This window comes from Epinephelus fuscoguttatus, linkage group LG8 (genome assembly GCF_011397635.1).
Source record: "Epinephelus fuscoguttatus linkage group LG8, E.fuscoguttatus.final_Chr_v1".
NCBI lineage: Eukaryota > Metazoa > Chordata > Actinopteri > Perciformes > Serranidae > Epinephelus > Epinephelus fuscoguttatus.
Window position 1 is genome coordinate 6,044,610 of NC_064759.1, and position 15,034 is coordinate 6,059,643.

General features: G+C 38.2%; 2 protein-coding genes across 2 annotated transcripts in view; one reads left to right on the top strand and one right to left on the bottom strand.

Moving 5' to 3' along the window:
* Positions 1-653: 653 nt before the first annotated feature.
* On the top strand, positions 654-6,570 carry decr1 (2,4-dienoyl CoA reductase 1, mitochondrial). The gene is made up of 10 exons (XM_049583345.1): positions 654-788; positions 2,950-3,158; positions 3,349-3,406; positions 3,539-3,625; positions 3,737-3,884; positions 4,602-4,701; positions 4,813-4,885; positions 4,969-5,115; positions 5,955-6,017; positions 6,233-6,570. Exons 1-10 carry the CDS (start codon positions 711-713, stop codon positions 6,290-6,292), a joined length of 1,023 nt encoding a protein of 340 aa, XP_049439302.1. The 5' UTR covers positions 654-710; the 3' UTR covers positions 6,293-6,570.
* A 46-nt stretch (positions 6,571-6,616) lies between these two features.
* LOC125892951 (multidrug resistance-associated protein 1-like) overlaps positions 6,617-15,034 on the bottom strand; it is a 33,180-nt gene continuing 24,762 nt past the window's right edge. Inside the window, exons 21-30 of the mRNA XM_049583320.1 lie at positions 14,573-14,780; positions 14,034-14,344; positions 13,755-13,954; positions 12,808-12,934; positions 12,226-12,327; positions 11,166-11,312; positions 10,795-10,953; positions 7,355-7,521; positions 6,880-7,074; positions 6,617-6,748 (exon numbers count right to left, since the gene is read on the bottom strand). Of these exons, the coding sequence (XP_049439277.1) occupies positions 6,640-6,748; positions 6,880-7,074; positions 7,355-7,521; positions 10,795-10,953; positions 11,166-11,312; positions 12,226-12,327; positions 12,808-12,934; positions 13,755-13,954; positions 14,034-14,344; positions 14,573-14,780 (1,725 nt within the window). The 3' untranslated portion in view covers positions 6,617-6,639. The remainder of the gene's footprint in view (positions 6,749-6,879; positions 7,075-7,354; positions 7,522-10,794; positions 10,954-11,165; positions 11,313-12,225; positions 12,328-12,807; positions 12,935-13,754; positions 13,955-14,033; positions 14,345-14,572; positions 14,781-15,034) is intronic.

The window sequence follows — 15,034 nt, forward strand, 5'->3', positions numbered from 1 at the left end:
GGAGTCAATGTGGACATAACGTCTGATTCTGACATGGAAATGATATTTAAATTAGTTAAATTGTTTCGCATAATAATAATAATAATAACTACTATTATTATTATGCAGAAATATGCCGATTATGACATATAAAAACATGAAACTCGTGATATAGATATTTTTATACATTATGTGATCCTAAAAAAACTTGGGCTGAATGTTTACGGCACATAAAGACATAATCTATTTTGTCAACAGTCATTGTAACTCATCTTAAACCCCCACAAAGTTTATTGTCCATATTATAAGTGTTTTATTATTATTTAAATGATTATAAACAGAGTGTAGCTACTATTATTTATTTCTTCTGATTAGTGGTAGAGCAGGTGCCCCATGTACAAGGCTGTTGACGCAGCGGCCCGGGTTCGAGTCCAGCCTGTGGCCCTTTGCTGCATGTCATCCTCTCTCTCTCTCTCTCTCTCTCTCTCTCCCTCTCTCCCTTTCACACTTAACTGTCCTGTCCATTAAAGGCAAAAAAATGCCCAAAAAAAATCTTTAAAAAAAAAAGAAAAACTACAGCTGTGAACTGCATTTCCCATGAGCACTTGCATGACCAAGCACAGGTGTTCTTGATTTGATGTCATAAGAAAAGCATGAAGAAAAGTCACATTTTTTCCACTCTCTCCCCCCTGTGTCTCCGTGTTGGTATAATCCGGGTAAAGGGTCATCAGATGTTGAACAACATGGCGGCAGCTGTGTTTTGGAGGAGCGGAGAACTTCTCAGATCAGTGAGGACTGCGGCTCACAGGGTGAGAAAACTTTTTTGTATTTAGTATTTAGATTTATATATGTAAGACAAATCAAAGTTTTTAAAACGGCAAACTGTGACGTCAGAGGGAAGCTGCATAACAACAAACATTCAGTAATCAGCTGTCAGTGTCTCTGACAGTGCAGTGAAATATTTTCTCTTCTCGTGTATCACTTGTTTTTGTGTTTAAAAATCTGTTGATGAAAAATGTAGAATATCACGAAGGTAAAGTGGAGCCTGGTTCTGGCTGCAGCTGCAGCTGTTCAGTGATCTGAACATCAGGTGGGGCTGTAACACCAGCATGAGCCTCTCCGTCACAATCAGCTTCAATAATTGACTAAGTGGTAGTTTAGAGAAATATTCCTTTAGGGTTTTCTCTCAGAGAGGGATCTGTTGGTCAAGGTCAAGAACAAAGTCATGAATGGATTTCTGTCAGAAAAGACTTTCTGACTGGGAGAATTTCTCCCATGTGCATGTTTGTGAATACAGCCCCAGGTGCTGATGAGCAGATAATCCAAGAGCTTCACATCCCCCAAAACAAATACACAACAAAAAGTCAACAATGCTGAACAACAGCAACGATCTTTGTACCGTACAAACTTAGATAATTAAATACTGTACATGCATAAGTGATATTTGTATTATTATAAGTAATATTTGTTGAAAGACAGAACTTAAATGTCTAATTCTTGTTAGTTGTTCCTCTTCTAATAAAAAGAAATAAAGAAGTGGGCGTATAGTGTATCATAATTTAAAAAAAAGTCATAGTGTAGTATGACATAAAAAATAAAGTTATATTTAGAAATTAAAAAAAGATTAATTTATTTAAAAAAGTCATTGTATAGTATGTCAAAAAATATTTTAAAAAGTCATAGTGTAGTAACTCATTTTTTTCTTAAAAAATTCATAGTGTCATAATTTACAAAAAGTCTTAGTGTAGTACGTGATAATTTAAAAAAAAAAATAGTCATAGTGTAGTATGACATAAAAAAAGTTATATTTAGAATTTTTTATTTCAAAAAAGTCATTGTATAGTATGTCATAAAAAATAAAAAGTCATAGTGTAGTATGTGATAAATTAAAAAAATATAGTATAGTATGTCATGAAAAATACTTTAAGAAGTCATAGTGTAGTATGACATAAAAAATAAAGTTATATTTAGAAATTAAAAAAGATTAATTTACTTTAAAAAAGTCATCTTATAGAATGTCATAAAAAATAAAAAGTCATAGTGTAGCATGACATAAAAATAGTTATATTTAGAAGTCTAAAATAATTTATTTCAAAAGTCATTGTATAGTATGTCATTAAAAATAAAGTTTATAGTATAGTATGTGATAAATTTAAAAAAAATATAGTGTAGTATGTCATGAAAAATATTTTAAAAAGTCATAGTGTAGTATGACAAAAAAATAAAGTTATAGTTAGAAATTAAAAAAGAATAATTTATTTAAAAAAGTCATCATATCGTACGTCAAAAAAAATAAAAAGTCATAGTGTAGTATGACATAAAAAAATAGTTATATTTAGATATTTAAAATAATTTATTTCAAAAGTCATTGTATAGTATGTCATTAAAAATAAAGTTATAGTGTAGTATGTGATAAATTAAAAAAAATATAGTGTAGTATGTCATGAAAAATATTTTAAAAAGTCATAGTGTAGTATCTCATTTTTTTCTTAAAAAATTCATAGTATGTCATAATTTACAAAAAGTCTTAGTGTAGTACGTGATAATTTAAAAAAAATAGTCATATTGTAGTATGACATAAAAAAATAAAAAGTTATATTTAGAATTTTCTTTTATTATTTCAAAAAAGTCATTGTATAGTATGTCAGAACTTCTGATCTGATTTAGTTTGTTTTTTGTTTTTGGCATCATCGTTATGTAATACACGTTTGTCAGAAAAACATGCAGACGTTAAATAAAAGGAAGTGTTTAGCTTGGAGGGATACGGTTCTGATGGACCGGACAATTTATAACTGGGTCTGAAATGGAACCAGTTCTCGATTCTCATTTTTAGTCCAAGTGCAATAAAAAAATTAAATTACACAGTAAATACATAGAACTTCACACACACACACACACACACACACACACACACACACACACACACACACACGTATCTTCTGTTCTCTCACAAACACTGTGTTGTTTCAGTCATGGTTCCACAGCTCAGCGGTTCTTCCTCAGCAGTCCGGTTCTGCTCCTCCTCAGTCGAGCTTCTTCCCGCCGGTTGAAGGCGCCATGCTGCCGGCTGGAAGCTTCAAAAACAAAGTGGCGTTCATCACAGGAGGGGGGACGGGACTAGGCCGAGCCATGACCACCACCCTGTCACAGCTGGGAGCTCAGTGTGTCATCGCCAGCAGGTCAGAGGTCATCCTCCACTGCTGACTGTTAATATATATATATCAGTATGTATACATGTGATGGACCGATGACGTTTGTAATTCTAGAAAACATCAGATAAAAATGGACTTTTGAGCTTTTAATAAACTTTATAAAATAGTTTAAAATATGATTCATGAATCTGAGGTTGTGTTTGTGTTATTTGTTCAGGAAGTTGGACGTCCTGCAGCAAACAGCCGAGGAGATCAGCAGCCAGACTGGAAACAAGGTGACAAACCAGAACCAGAACCAGAACCAACCAGCACACATTAGAAAACAGCATTTTAATTTATGTATGTACAGTTTTATAAATCACTGAGGCTCCTGGTCTGAGCTGGTCCCCCCTCTGTCTCTGTCTCAGGTCCATGCGGTTCAGTGTGATGTCAAAGATCCAAAGGCCGTCTCTCACTGTGTCGACCAGATAGAAACTCTGACAGGACTTCCTGATGTAAGAGCACACACACACACGTTTGTTAGGACCATCACTGACATGATGTGTTCCCAACCCTCACCCTGACCTGCTGATGACGACAGTGCTCGTGTGTCTTGATTGGTCCAGGTGATCATCAACAACGCCGCAGGAAACTTCGTCTGTCCGTCAGAACGTTTGTCAACAAATGGCTGGAAGAGCATCACTGACATCGTCCTGAATGGGACGGCCTTCGTTACCCTAGAGCTGGGCAAGAGGCTGATCCAGAGTCAGAAAGGTCAGAGGTCACTAAGAGACTGATCCAGTCAGAAAGGTCAGAGGTCACTTAGAGACTGATCCAGTCAGAAAGGTCAGAGGTCACTTAGAGACTGATCCAGTCAGAAAGGTCAGAGGTCACTTAGAGACTGATCCAGTCAGAAAGGTCAGAGGTCACTAAGAGACTGATCCAGTCAGAAAGGTCAGAGGTCACTAAGAGACTGAGCCAGAGTCAGAAAGGTCAGAGGTCACTGAGAGACTGATCCAGTCAGAAAGGTCAGAGGTCACTAAGAGACTGATCCAGTCAGAAAGGTCAGAGGTCACTAAGAGACTGATCCAGTCAGAAAGGTCAGAGGTCACTAAGAGACTGATCCAGTCAGAAAGGTCAGAGGTCACAGGTCACTAAGAGACTGATCCAGTCAGAAAGGTCAGAGGTCACTAAGAGACTGATCCAGTCAGAAAGGTCAGAGGTCACTAAGAGACTGATCCAGTCAGAAAGGTCAGAGGTCACAAAGAAACTGATCCAGTCAGAAAGGTCAGAGGTCACTGAGAGACTGATCCAGAGTCAGAAAGGTCAGAGGTCACTGAAAGATCAGAAGTAATTTAAAGTCTGATTTTGTTGTTTATTTGTTTTGTGTTGTTATTGTGATTTTATTGTTTATGTTGATTGTACATTGTTTACTGTTTGTGCTATTCAGCTCCACTGTTCTTGTTGTTTGTATTTATTGTTGTTGTTCAGGTGCGTCCTTCCTCGCCATCACCACCATCTACGCTGAGTCTGGTTCAGGTTTCGTGGTTCCGAGTGCGTCGGCGAAGGCTGGAGTCGAGGCGCTCTACAAGTCAGTGTGGCCTTTAACCTCTCAGCTCAACACAGCTGAACTCACACTCACTGCTTTATCATGACGTCATTATGATTGTTGCCATGGTAACACTAATGTTGTGTGTGTCAGGTCCCTGGCAGCAGAGTGGGGGCGCTATGGCCACAGGTTCAACATAATCCAGCCTGGACCAATCAGAACGAAGGTACTGCCCATGTGACCACAGCTGATGAAGTTTGTTTATCTACAGTTGTCTGTTGTTGTTTACCTGTGGTTTGTTGTGTTTAGGGGGCGTTCAGCCGTCTGGACCCAACCGGAGCCTTCGAGAAGGCGATGATTGGTCGGATCCCAACAGGTCGACTCGGAACACCAGCAGAGATCGCAAACCTGGCAGCGTACATGAGCAGTGACTACGCTACCTGGATGTCTGGAGCTGTGAGTCTGACTGATCCTGGATCAGAGTTTAGACCAGAGTTGAGATTGATCTTAGATTAGAGGTTTTACAGTTCTGGACGCCATACTATACTATGACCATTTTATGCACTTTTGGACGCCATACTGTATTATGACGTTTTTATGCACTTTTGGACGCCATACTATACTATGACGTTTTTATGCACTTTTGGACGCCATACTATACTATGACGTTTTTATGCACTTTTGGACGCCATACTGTATTATGACGTTTTTATGCACTTTTGGACGCCATACTATACTATGACGTTTTTTTGCACTTTTGGACGCCAGACTGTATTATGACGTTTTTATGAACTTTTGGACGCCATACTATACTATGACGTTTTTTTGCACTTTTGGACGCCATACTATACTATGACGTTTTTTTGCACTTTTGGACGCCATACTATACTGTGACACTTTTACGTACTTTTGGACGCCATACTGTATTATGACGTTTTTATGCACTTTTGGACGCCATACTGTACTATGACGTTTTTATGCACTTTTGGACGCCATACTATACTATGACGTTTTTATGTACTTTTGGACTTTTGTCAACAAAAGTTATTTAGACATTAAAAATGAACTGTACTGATTTTTTGATCTGCATTTATTTTCATAGATTTTGCCATCATGAAGACTGGTTTATATATGACGTTTTTATGCCGTTTTGGACGGCCTACTACATACTATGACGTTTTTCTGAGATTTTGGACACCATACTATACTATGATGTTTTTAGGCAGTTCTGGACACCATGCTAGAGTTTTGACCAATGTTAAATGTTTAAGTTTTATAACCTTGTTTGTTTCCAGGTGATTCGGTTTGATGGAGGAGAATACGTGTCAATGGCCGGAGAGTTCAACGAGCTGCGCAGGGTGAGTGAACAATAATAATTAATAACTCAGTCATACAAACCAACATGTGTCCACTCCTTTATTTCAGTTAGTAGTTTGGAATATTTAGATCAAAGAACACACAGATATATGAAGGGTGTATGTTGATGATGATTCAGACTTTATTTTTGACATGGTCATGATTTACATTTAAAGTGTTAGAGATGAAAATAATAAATAATGTGTTTGTGTCTCAGGTGACCCCAGATCAGTGGAAGATCATGGAGGCGATGATCAGAAGCACTAAAGGATCCTAAAAACACAAACACTTTCATCAGATCACAAAAACTAATCAAATCAGGGATCAGGTGGACCCGCCCACCTGCTGATGTCATCATGATGATAGAATCAGATGAATATTTGCCTTGAGTTTTGATGTTTTACTAAATGACTGAGTCTTACTTTCAGAAAACACTGTTAGCCTGTTAGCTTGTAGCTGGTAAAGCAGTCACATGACTAACTGCACATGCTCAGTGTAAACACAAGTTCATGTTTCTGGCAGCTTGATAATAAAACATTGTCACTGTTGTTTAAAGGTGTCTGAGAGATCTGTACCTCACTCCAACATCAAATAGTTTGTTTATAAATAAACAATAGACGTACGTTAGACCAAACCAGCTTCAAGACACATCTGATAAAAGTGACCCTGCAGGCGGAGGAGCTGAGAGGGGGAGTCCATCTCTACAATGGAGCCTCGCTCCATCACAATCACCCTGAGGAAACAGACAGGACCATGAGTCAATAAATATAATTAAGTACTGTGACGTATCCAGTTATTGTTGTCAATAATAAACAACTTCCCTGTCTCACTCTAAAGCAATGACCTATAATCAACCTAGTGTACCTAGTGTAGTCCATGATGGTGTTGAGGCGGTGTGCGATGGTTAGGACTGTACAATCATCAAACTGAGTACGAATGGTGGACTGGATCAGCTGGTCTGTCTTGAGGTCCACAGCTGCTGTTGCCTCATCCAAAACCAGGATCCTGGTCTTCCTCAGGAGAGCTCTGGCCAAACACAGCAGCTGCCTCTGACCCAGACTGAAGACAAAGACGTCGCTCTTGACAACAAATCTGCTGCTGTCACCAATGTAAATAAATAAAATGATAAAACTAACTGCACAAATGTGTCACTGTTATTTTGAAGATGTCTGTAAACACAACAATCTGCAGGTGAAATAAGTTGTCATTCATGTGTAAAAAATTAAGCACATCTCTGACTGGAGTTTAGGTTTTGTTGAGCCAGCTAACACAGAGAAAGCCTGACTGTCCAGCTGGCTTCATGGTAAACCACGTCCAGACTAGTTTCAGGTGGACCTACCTGAGGTTCTCTCCTCCTTCACAGCACTGATAGTCCAGTTTTTGTGGCAGTGCAGACACAAAACTGCTGAGATGAGCCAGTTCCAGAGCTTTCCACAGATCCTCCTCTGAACAGTTATTAAAGGGATCAAGGTTCATCCTCAGAGAGCCAGAAAACAGCACAGGGTCCTGAAGAAGAAGACCAGAGGTCACCATGAACATTATTAATGACATACTATACTGTGACATTTTCATGAAGTTTTGGAGGCCATACTTTAATAAGACATTTTTATGAAATTTTGGAGGCCATACTATACTATGACGTTTTTATGCACTTTTGGAGGCCATACTATACTATGACATTTTTTTTTTTTCAATTTTGGACGCCATACTATACTATGACGTTTTTATAAAATTTTACAGGCCATACTATAATAAGACGTTTTCATGAAATTTTGGACGCCATACTATACTATGATGTTTTTATGCACTTTTGGATGCCATACTATACTATGACACTTTAATGCACTTTTGGACGCCATACTATACTATGACACTTTAATGCACTTTTGGACACCATACTACACTATGGCGTTTTTCTGAAATTTTGGAGGCTATACTATGGCGTTTTTCTGAAATTTTGGACGCCATGCTATACTATGACGTTTTTATGAAATTTCAGAGGCCATACTATACTATGATGTTTTTATGAAATTTCAGAGGCCATACTATACTATGATGTTTTTATGAAATTTTGGACGCCATACTATACTATGACGTTTTTATGAAATTTCAGAGGCCATACTATACTATGATGTTTTTATGAAATTTTGGACGCCATACTATACTATGACGTTTTTATGAAATTTTCGACGCCGTACTATACTACGACGTTTTTATGCACTTTTGGACATCATACTATACTAGGACGTTTTTATGAAATTTTAGAGGCCATACTATACTATGAAGTTTTACTATGAGGCCATACTATATTATGACGTTTTACTATGAGATTTTTATGCACTTTTGGACGCCATACTATATTATGACGTTTTACTATGACACTTTTATGCACTTTTGGACGCCATACTACACTATGGCGTTTTTCTGAAATTTTGGAGGCTATATTATGACATTTTTATGCACTTTTGGACGTCATCCTATACTATGGCGTTTTTATGAAATTTTGGACGCCATACTATACTATGACATTTTTATGAAATTTTGGACAACGTACTATACTATGACGTTTTTATGCACTTTTGGACGCCATACTATACTATTACGTTTTTATAAAATTTTAGAGGCCATACTATAATAAGACGTTTTTATGAAATTTTGGACACCATACTATACTATGACACTTTTATGCACTTTTGGACACCATACTATACTATTACGTTTTTATAAAATTTTACAGGCCATACTATACAAGACATTTTTATGCACTTTTGGACGCCATACTATACTATGAGGTTTTTATGCACCTTTGGACGCCATACTATACTATTACGTTTTTATAAAATTTTACAGGCCATACTATAATAAGACGTTTTTATGAAATTTTGGAGGCCATACTATACTATGATGTTTTTATGCACTTTTGGACGCCATACTATACTATGACGTTTTTATAAAATTTTACAGGCCATACTATACTATGACGTTTTTATGAAATTTTGGACGCCATACTATACTATGAGGTTTTTATGCACTTTTGGACGCCATACTACACTATGGCGTTTTTCTGAAATTTTGGATGACATGCTATACTATGACGTTTTTATGAAATTTTAGAGGCCATACTATACTATGACGTTTTTATGAAATTTTTGACGCCATACTATACTACGACGTTTTTATGCACTTTTGGACGTCATACTATACTATGGCGTTTATATGAAATTTTGGACGCCATACTATACTATGAAATTTTTATGAAATTTTGGACAACGTACTATACTATGACGTTTTTATGCACTTTTGGACGCCATACTATACTATTACGTTTTTATAAAATTTTAGAGGCCATACTATAATAAGACGTTTTTATGAAATTTTGGAGGCTATACTATGATGTTTTTATGCACTTTTGGACGACATACTATACTATGGCGTTTTTCTGAAATTTTGGACGCCATACTATAGTAAGACGTTTTTATGAAATTTCAGAGGCCATACTATACTATGACGTTTTTATGAAATTTTGGACGCCATACTATACTATGACACTTTTATGTACTTTTGGACACCATACTATACTATGACGTTTTTATGAAATTTTGGACGCCATACTATACTATGACACTTTTATGTACTTTTGGACGCCATGCTATACTATGACGTTTTTATGAAATTTCAGAGGCCATACTATACTATGACGTTTTTATGAAATTTTGGACGCCATACTATACTATGACACTTTTATGTACTTTTGGACACCATACTATACTATGACGTTTTTATGAAATTTTGGACGCCATACTATACTATGACACTTTTATGTACTTTTGGACGCCATACTATACTATGACGTCTTTATGCACTTTTGGACGCCATGCTATACTATGACGTTTTTATGAAATTTCAGAGGCCATACTATACTATGACGTTTTTATGAAATTTTGGACGCCATACTATACTATGACACTTTTATGTACTTTTGGACACCATACTATACTATGACGTCTTTATGCACTTTTGGACGCCATACTATACTATGGCGTTTTTCTGAAATTTTGGAGGCTATACTATGAAATTTTTATGCACTTTTGGACGCCATACTATACTATGACACTTTTATGTACTTTTGGACGCCATACTACACTATGGTGTTTTTATGAAATTTTGGACGCCATACTATACTATGACACTTTTATGTACTTTTGGACGCCATACTACACTATGGTGTTTTTATGAAATTTTGGACGCCATGCTATACTATGATGTTTTTATGAAATTTCAGAGGCCATACTATACTATGGCGTTTTTATGAAATTTTGGACGCCATACTATACTATGACATTTTTATGCACTTTTGGACGCCATACTATACTATGAAATTTTCATGAAATTTTGGACAACATACTATACTATGAAATTTTGAACAACGTACTATACTGTGAAGTTTTTATGAATTTTTTTTATGCACTTTTGGACGCCATACTATACTATGAAATTTTTACGAAATTTTGAACAACGTACTATACTGTGACGTTTTTATGAATTTTTTTTATGCACTTTTGGACGCCATACTATACTATGAAATTTTTACGAAATTTTGAACGACGTACTATACTGTGATGTTTTTATGACATTTTGGAAGTCATACTATGCTATATACCATACTGGTTCTATGACATACTACAGAATGAGTTTTATCTCATGCCATACCATCCCATGACTTTTTTGGGATATGGGAATGAGAACGAGATGCTGTAATGCAGTATTTGCAGTACTGACCTGAGGAATGATGGTGATTCTGGAGCGGAGATCATGAAGGCCAATCTGAGCAATGTTGATCCCATCAATAAAGATTTGTCCCTTTGCTGCTTCCAGAATCCGGAAGATTCCCAAAGCCAGAGACGACTTCCCAGCTCCTGTCCTTCCAACAATCCCCACCTGCAAATTAAATTTGTTATTCAATTACTATTCAGGCGATGAATTGATTCATTATATCATCATTAAGTCATACTCAGGTCAAAATCTTATGACTGACAAGAGGAAAAGTATTACATTTTGATTTGGACTTCTAGACTGTGTGTTTCTTCCTGAAACATTTCCGTTGCCTTGTAATGGATAATAACGTTTTTCTGACTCTGATCATTGCTGACCTTTTCTTTGTCCTGGATGTTGATGGAGATGTCGTTTAAAGCCCAGTCCAAACCTTTACGGTACTGCAGTCCATAGTCTTCAAACTGGATGTTTCCAGTGGTTGGCCAGGAGGCTGGCAGCAAACTGTCCTCGAGGGTCCACGCTGCCTGGGAAGACACATCAGGTCAGGAGGGCTGGATGATCAATACCCACAGTTCCATGGTCGAACTAGGACTGACACCTTGTGTTTGTATACTTCCTTGTCAAGTTGCAGTTATACTTTACATCCATGTCTGTCCAGACTAGTATGCTGCCATGACAGTTGACAGTGCTTCAAATATGGAAGTTGCAGCAAAGAAGCTACAAATTCTATAACATGGATGCTTCACAAACATCTAGATCTATACAAGATCTATGCAATCAGCACAGTTTCAAGGTGGACTCCCAAGATGAGAGTCGCCCACTCAGTATCTGACCGAATGTCTCTTCTTCTGTTCCTGAGATATGAAGTTTAGCAATAGCCAGAAAAACAGTTTGATGTCACAGTGAAGCTGACCTTGTCCTTTTGGATATAAAATATCATCAGTTCATCAGACATTTCTGTGAAGTTTTGTCATAATCAGCATATGAACGCTTCAGGTATGTTCACAGTGACCTTTGACCACCATATTTGAATCAGATTATCCTTGCACACAAGTGGACGTCTGTGCCCAATTTAAAGAAATTCCTTTAAGGCGTTATTAAGAAATCGCGTTCATGAGAATGAGACAGACGAGAACTCAAAGTGACCTTGACCTTTGACCACCAAATTCTTATCAGATCATTGTTGAGTCCAAGTAAAATTTTGTGCCAAATTTAAAGAAATGCCCTTACAACGTTACTGAGATATCACGTCCACACCAATGGGACAGACAACATGAAAACATAATGCCTCCGGCCGTGGCTATCGCCAGTGTGGAGGCATAAAAATTCAAACTAAAAACAGAGAACAACAGAAACACAGAAACAGTTTCTATAAACATGCTGTGAGACATGTTGGACACTTAGCCACAAATTACAGTTTCCACGTTCAGCACAGACCTCTTTGAGTGTGTTGCCGTACTCTTTGACTCTCTCCACCGACACAATGTTGTTCTCCACATCAGTCCAGGATCGAACAATCCAGCTCAGGATTCCAGTCACCTGCAAACACACAAACACAAACACCAGTGTTCATCTTAAGATTTATTTCTTTAATGTGTTTGTCTCTCAGGTGACGTGGTAGGAGAGGTTCCTGTTTGACTCTGCAGAGACCAGCAAATTCAATTAACTTGCTGATTTGATCAAATCCTCCATTATCGAAATGCAAAAGGATGCTAAGTAGCACAAATATAAATACAAATCCAACAGGTGTCAGAGGGATATATATACTGATTGGGAAGATATGATGTAACTAAACAACCCAGCTGAAGGACAGCGTCTAGTTGTCATGCAGAAACTAGAAACCTTTCCTCAAAGCATAAATTCAAAAACATAACACATCTCTTTTTTTTTTTGTTGAGCAATGCTCATCAAAATTTCTGAGCGACCTACGATGGGGTCATTTGTTTCTGACAACTTGATTTCCTTCTATATAGTAAGAGTTACTTTGGCAATGCATTCTCTACAAGAGTTTTTTTTTACCTGGAGAGAGTGTGACACTGCCAATCCCACGATGCCTGGGCTGAGTTCATCCCGACCTCGCACAGACAGAATGGCTGCAGCCAACACCAACAGATTCCCCAAAAACTCCAGATTCACCGCCAGCCATCTGACAAAACCAATTAAATATAAGATTATCAGCAAACATTAAATATTATTATTACATGAGTGAATTCTTGGTAGGGGGAAACCGCTCCCTTAAAGGGATACTTTGCCGAATTTTCAACCAGCTTTGTATCATAACAATGTGGGTAGTATAACTGATTGACAAACTTCCCTCCATTTTACCAGCGCCCAGATTTCCTGGCTCATCTCTCTCAAACTCGGATCAAACAGTAAAAGTGGGCAGAACTGATTAAATATAAATCAAGATTCTGTTACTGTATTGCCTATTTCTCATCCAAATGTCCTCACAAACATATTTTAGTGCACTGTTTGGCTGTAATATGAGAATTTGTGTACAAGAAGTGGGCGCCATATTGTTTCCTGTATTGTAAAAACGGAGGCTGAAAACACGGAGATTAAACGGTAAGCAGCATTGATCACATATGAATCAAGATTCTCTTATTTCTCGCCTCCAATGTTTTCAGAAACATATTTTGTCTTACCATCACACTGTAATTTGAGTTTTTTTGTCACCAGCTGGCCGCCATATTGTTTCCTGTGGAAAAACCGCCAAGCTCACATTGCAACCAACGCACTGCTGGGAAAGATAAATGGGCAGAGTAACCAATTTTGGGGCATCTTGCCCAGGGTAAGAAATCCTTGAGGTCTGAATGAACTATCTAACCAACTAAAATGAAGTAAAATCTACAAACTCATGAAATAATTAAAGAAGCGTCAGCACAAATTCAAAAATACATAAAAATTTTTTTAAAAAAATGTAAAAATGTTTCCATTCCAGTGTGATTTAAATCCTTTGAATGAACCTGGTGGCAACAAAGCGAGGGAAGTAAGCTTCCTGGTTGGTGTCAATGCGACGGTTGGCCCGTAGGACGAAGCATCCCTGTTCGCCAAAGGCACGGATGACGCTCGCACCCTGTACTGTCTCATTGAAGTGGCTGTAGATCGGTGAGCGACTAACGGCCTCCAGTCGTCGCAGCTGACATGATGACGCCACGTAGAAACTCTGAAGACATGAACCACAGACATTAATGAAGACAAGATGCTGCAGCTCAACCTCAGAGACATTCAGAAGAAACTTTTACCTGTATGAAGATGTAGACACAGGTGAGGGGGAGGAGCACCAGCCCTGTGAAGGGCGTGGCCAACAACAAAATGATGCAGACCTCCAGCAGCTTGAACAGGTAGCCCAGCATCATTTTCAGCCCGTCAGGAATCATGCAGTCGATTGCGTCGATCTCTTTGGAGAAGCGGTTCAGGAGGTTTCCGCTGGGCGTCACCTCGAAGAAAGACATTGGCGAGTGTAGGACGCTGTGGAGAAGGTCAGCGTGAAGATGACGCGATGCTACGATACCACCCAGAGCGATGGCAAGCGTTGTCCCAAACATGGCCATCCCTAAACACCACAAGCTGATTTTAATGGGACAGTTTATCACAGAGCGTTGAGATCTGGTGACTACGAAGGCCAAAGCATTTGATTCACACTATGTTCATTACAATCAAACCATTCAGTGAGCCAACGTGGCCTGTGGATGGGGACAGTGTCATCCCACTCACTTACCTTACCCATCTGTCTGTCTGTGTGTATTGCTCATTAATGAGATGTATATGACCTCTGACCCACCCTGAGTGCAGCCCAGAGCTGCGAACACACTCAGTTTCAGCTCGTGGTCGCTTTGCGTGCCGTTGACGGGCAGTTCGTCAGCCCACAAGCTCAGCCAATAGTTGTAGGCCAACGAAGCGGCCTGTTGGAAGGCACAGAGGAAGATGATGGTCATGATGACGGTCAGGCCGACAGTCCTGAAGTACTCTCTGTACATCTGCAGCTTCACCTGAGAACAGAAGACCTTTGTTATTCACACACTGTGTTGTCACGGTGGAGACGTTGTGCTGTTCTGAAGTTTTTCAGGTCGATTTAAACATCATTTTACACAGTCAATAAAACACATGACACATTTTCCTGAAATTGTCTTGGTTAAAAAAATAAAATAAAATAAAATAAAGCAGCCTTACTGTCTCTAGCAGGCCACAATTTAACCTTTTTTGTAGCTTATAAACTGATATCCAAAGAAAAGTTTGGTCTCAT

Excerpts from the sequence above, each read along its gene's own strand:
- decr1 (XM_049583345.1), top strand. The coding sequence starts at position 711 with ATGTTGAACAACATGGCGGCAGCTGTGTTTTGGAGGAGCGGAGAACTT. Across the intron at positions 789-2,949 it reads TGAGGACTGCGGCTCACAGG|TCATGGTTCCACAGCTCAGC; the intron begins GTGAGAAAACTT and ends GTGTTGTTTCAG. Across the intron at positions 3,159-3,348 it reads CAGTGTGTCATCGCCAGCAG|GAAGTTGGACGTCCTGCAGC; the intron begins GTCAGAGGTCAT and ends TTATTTGTTCAG.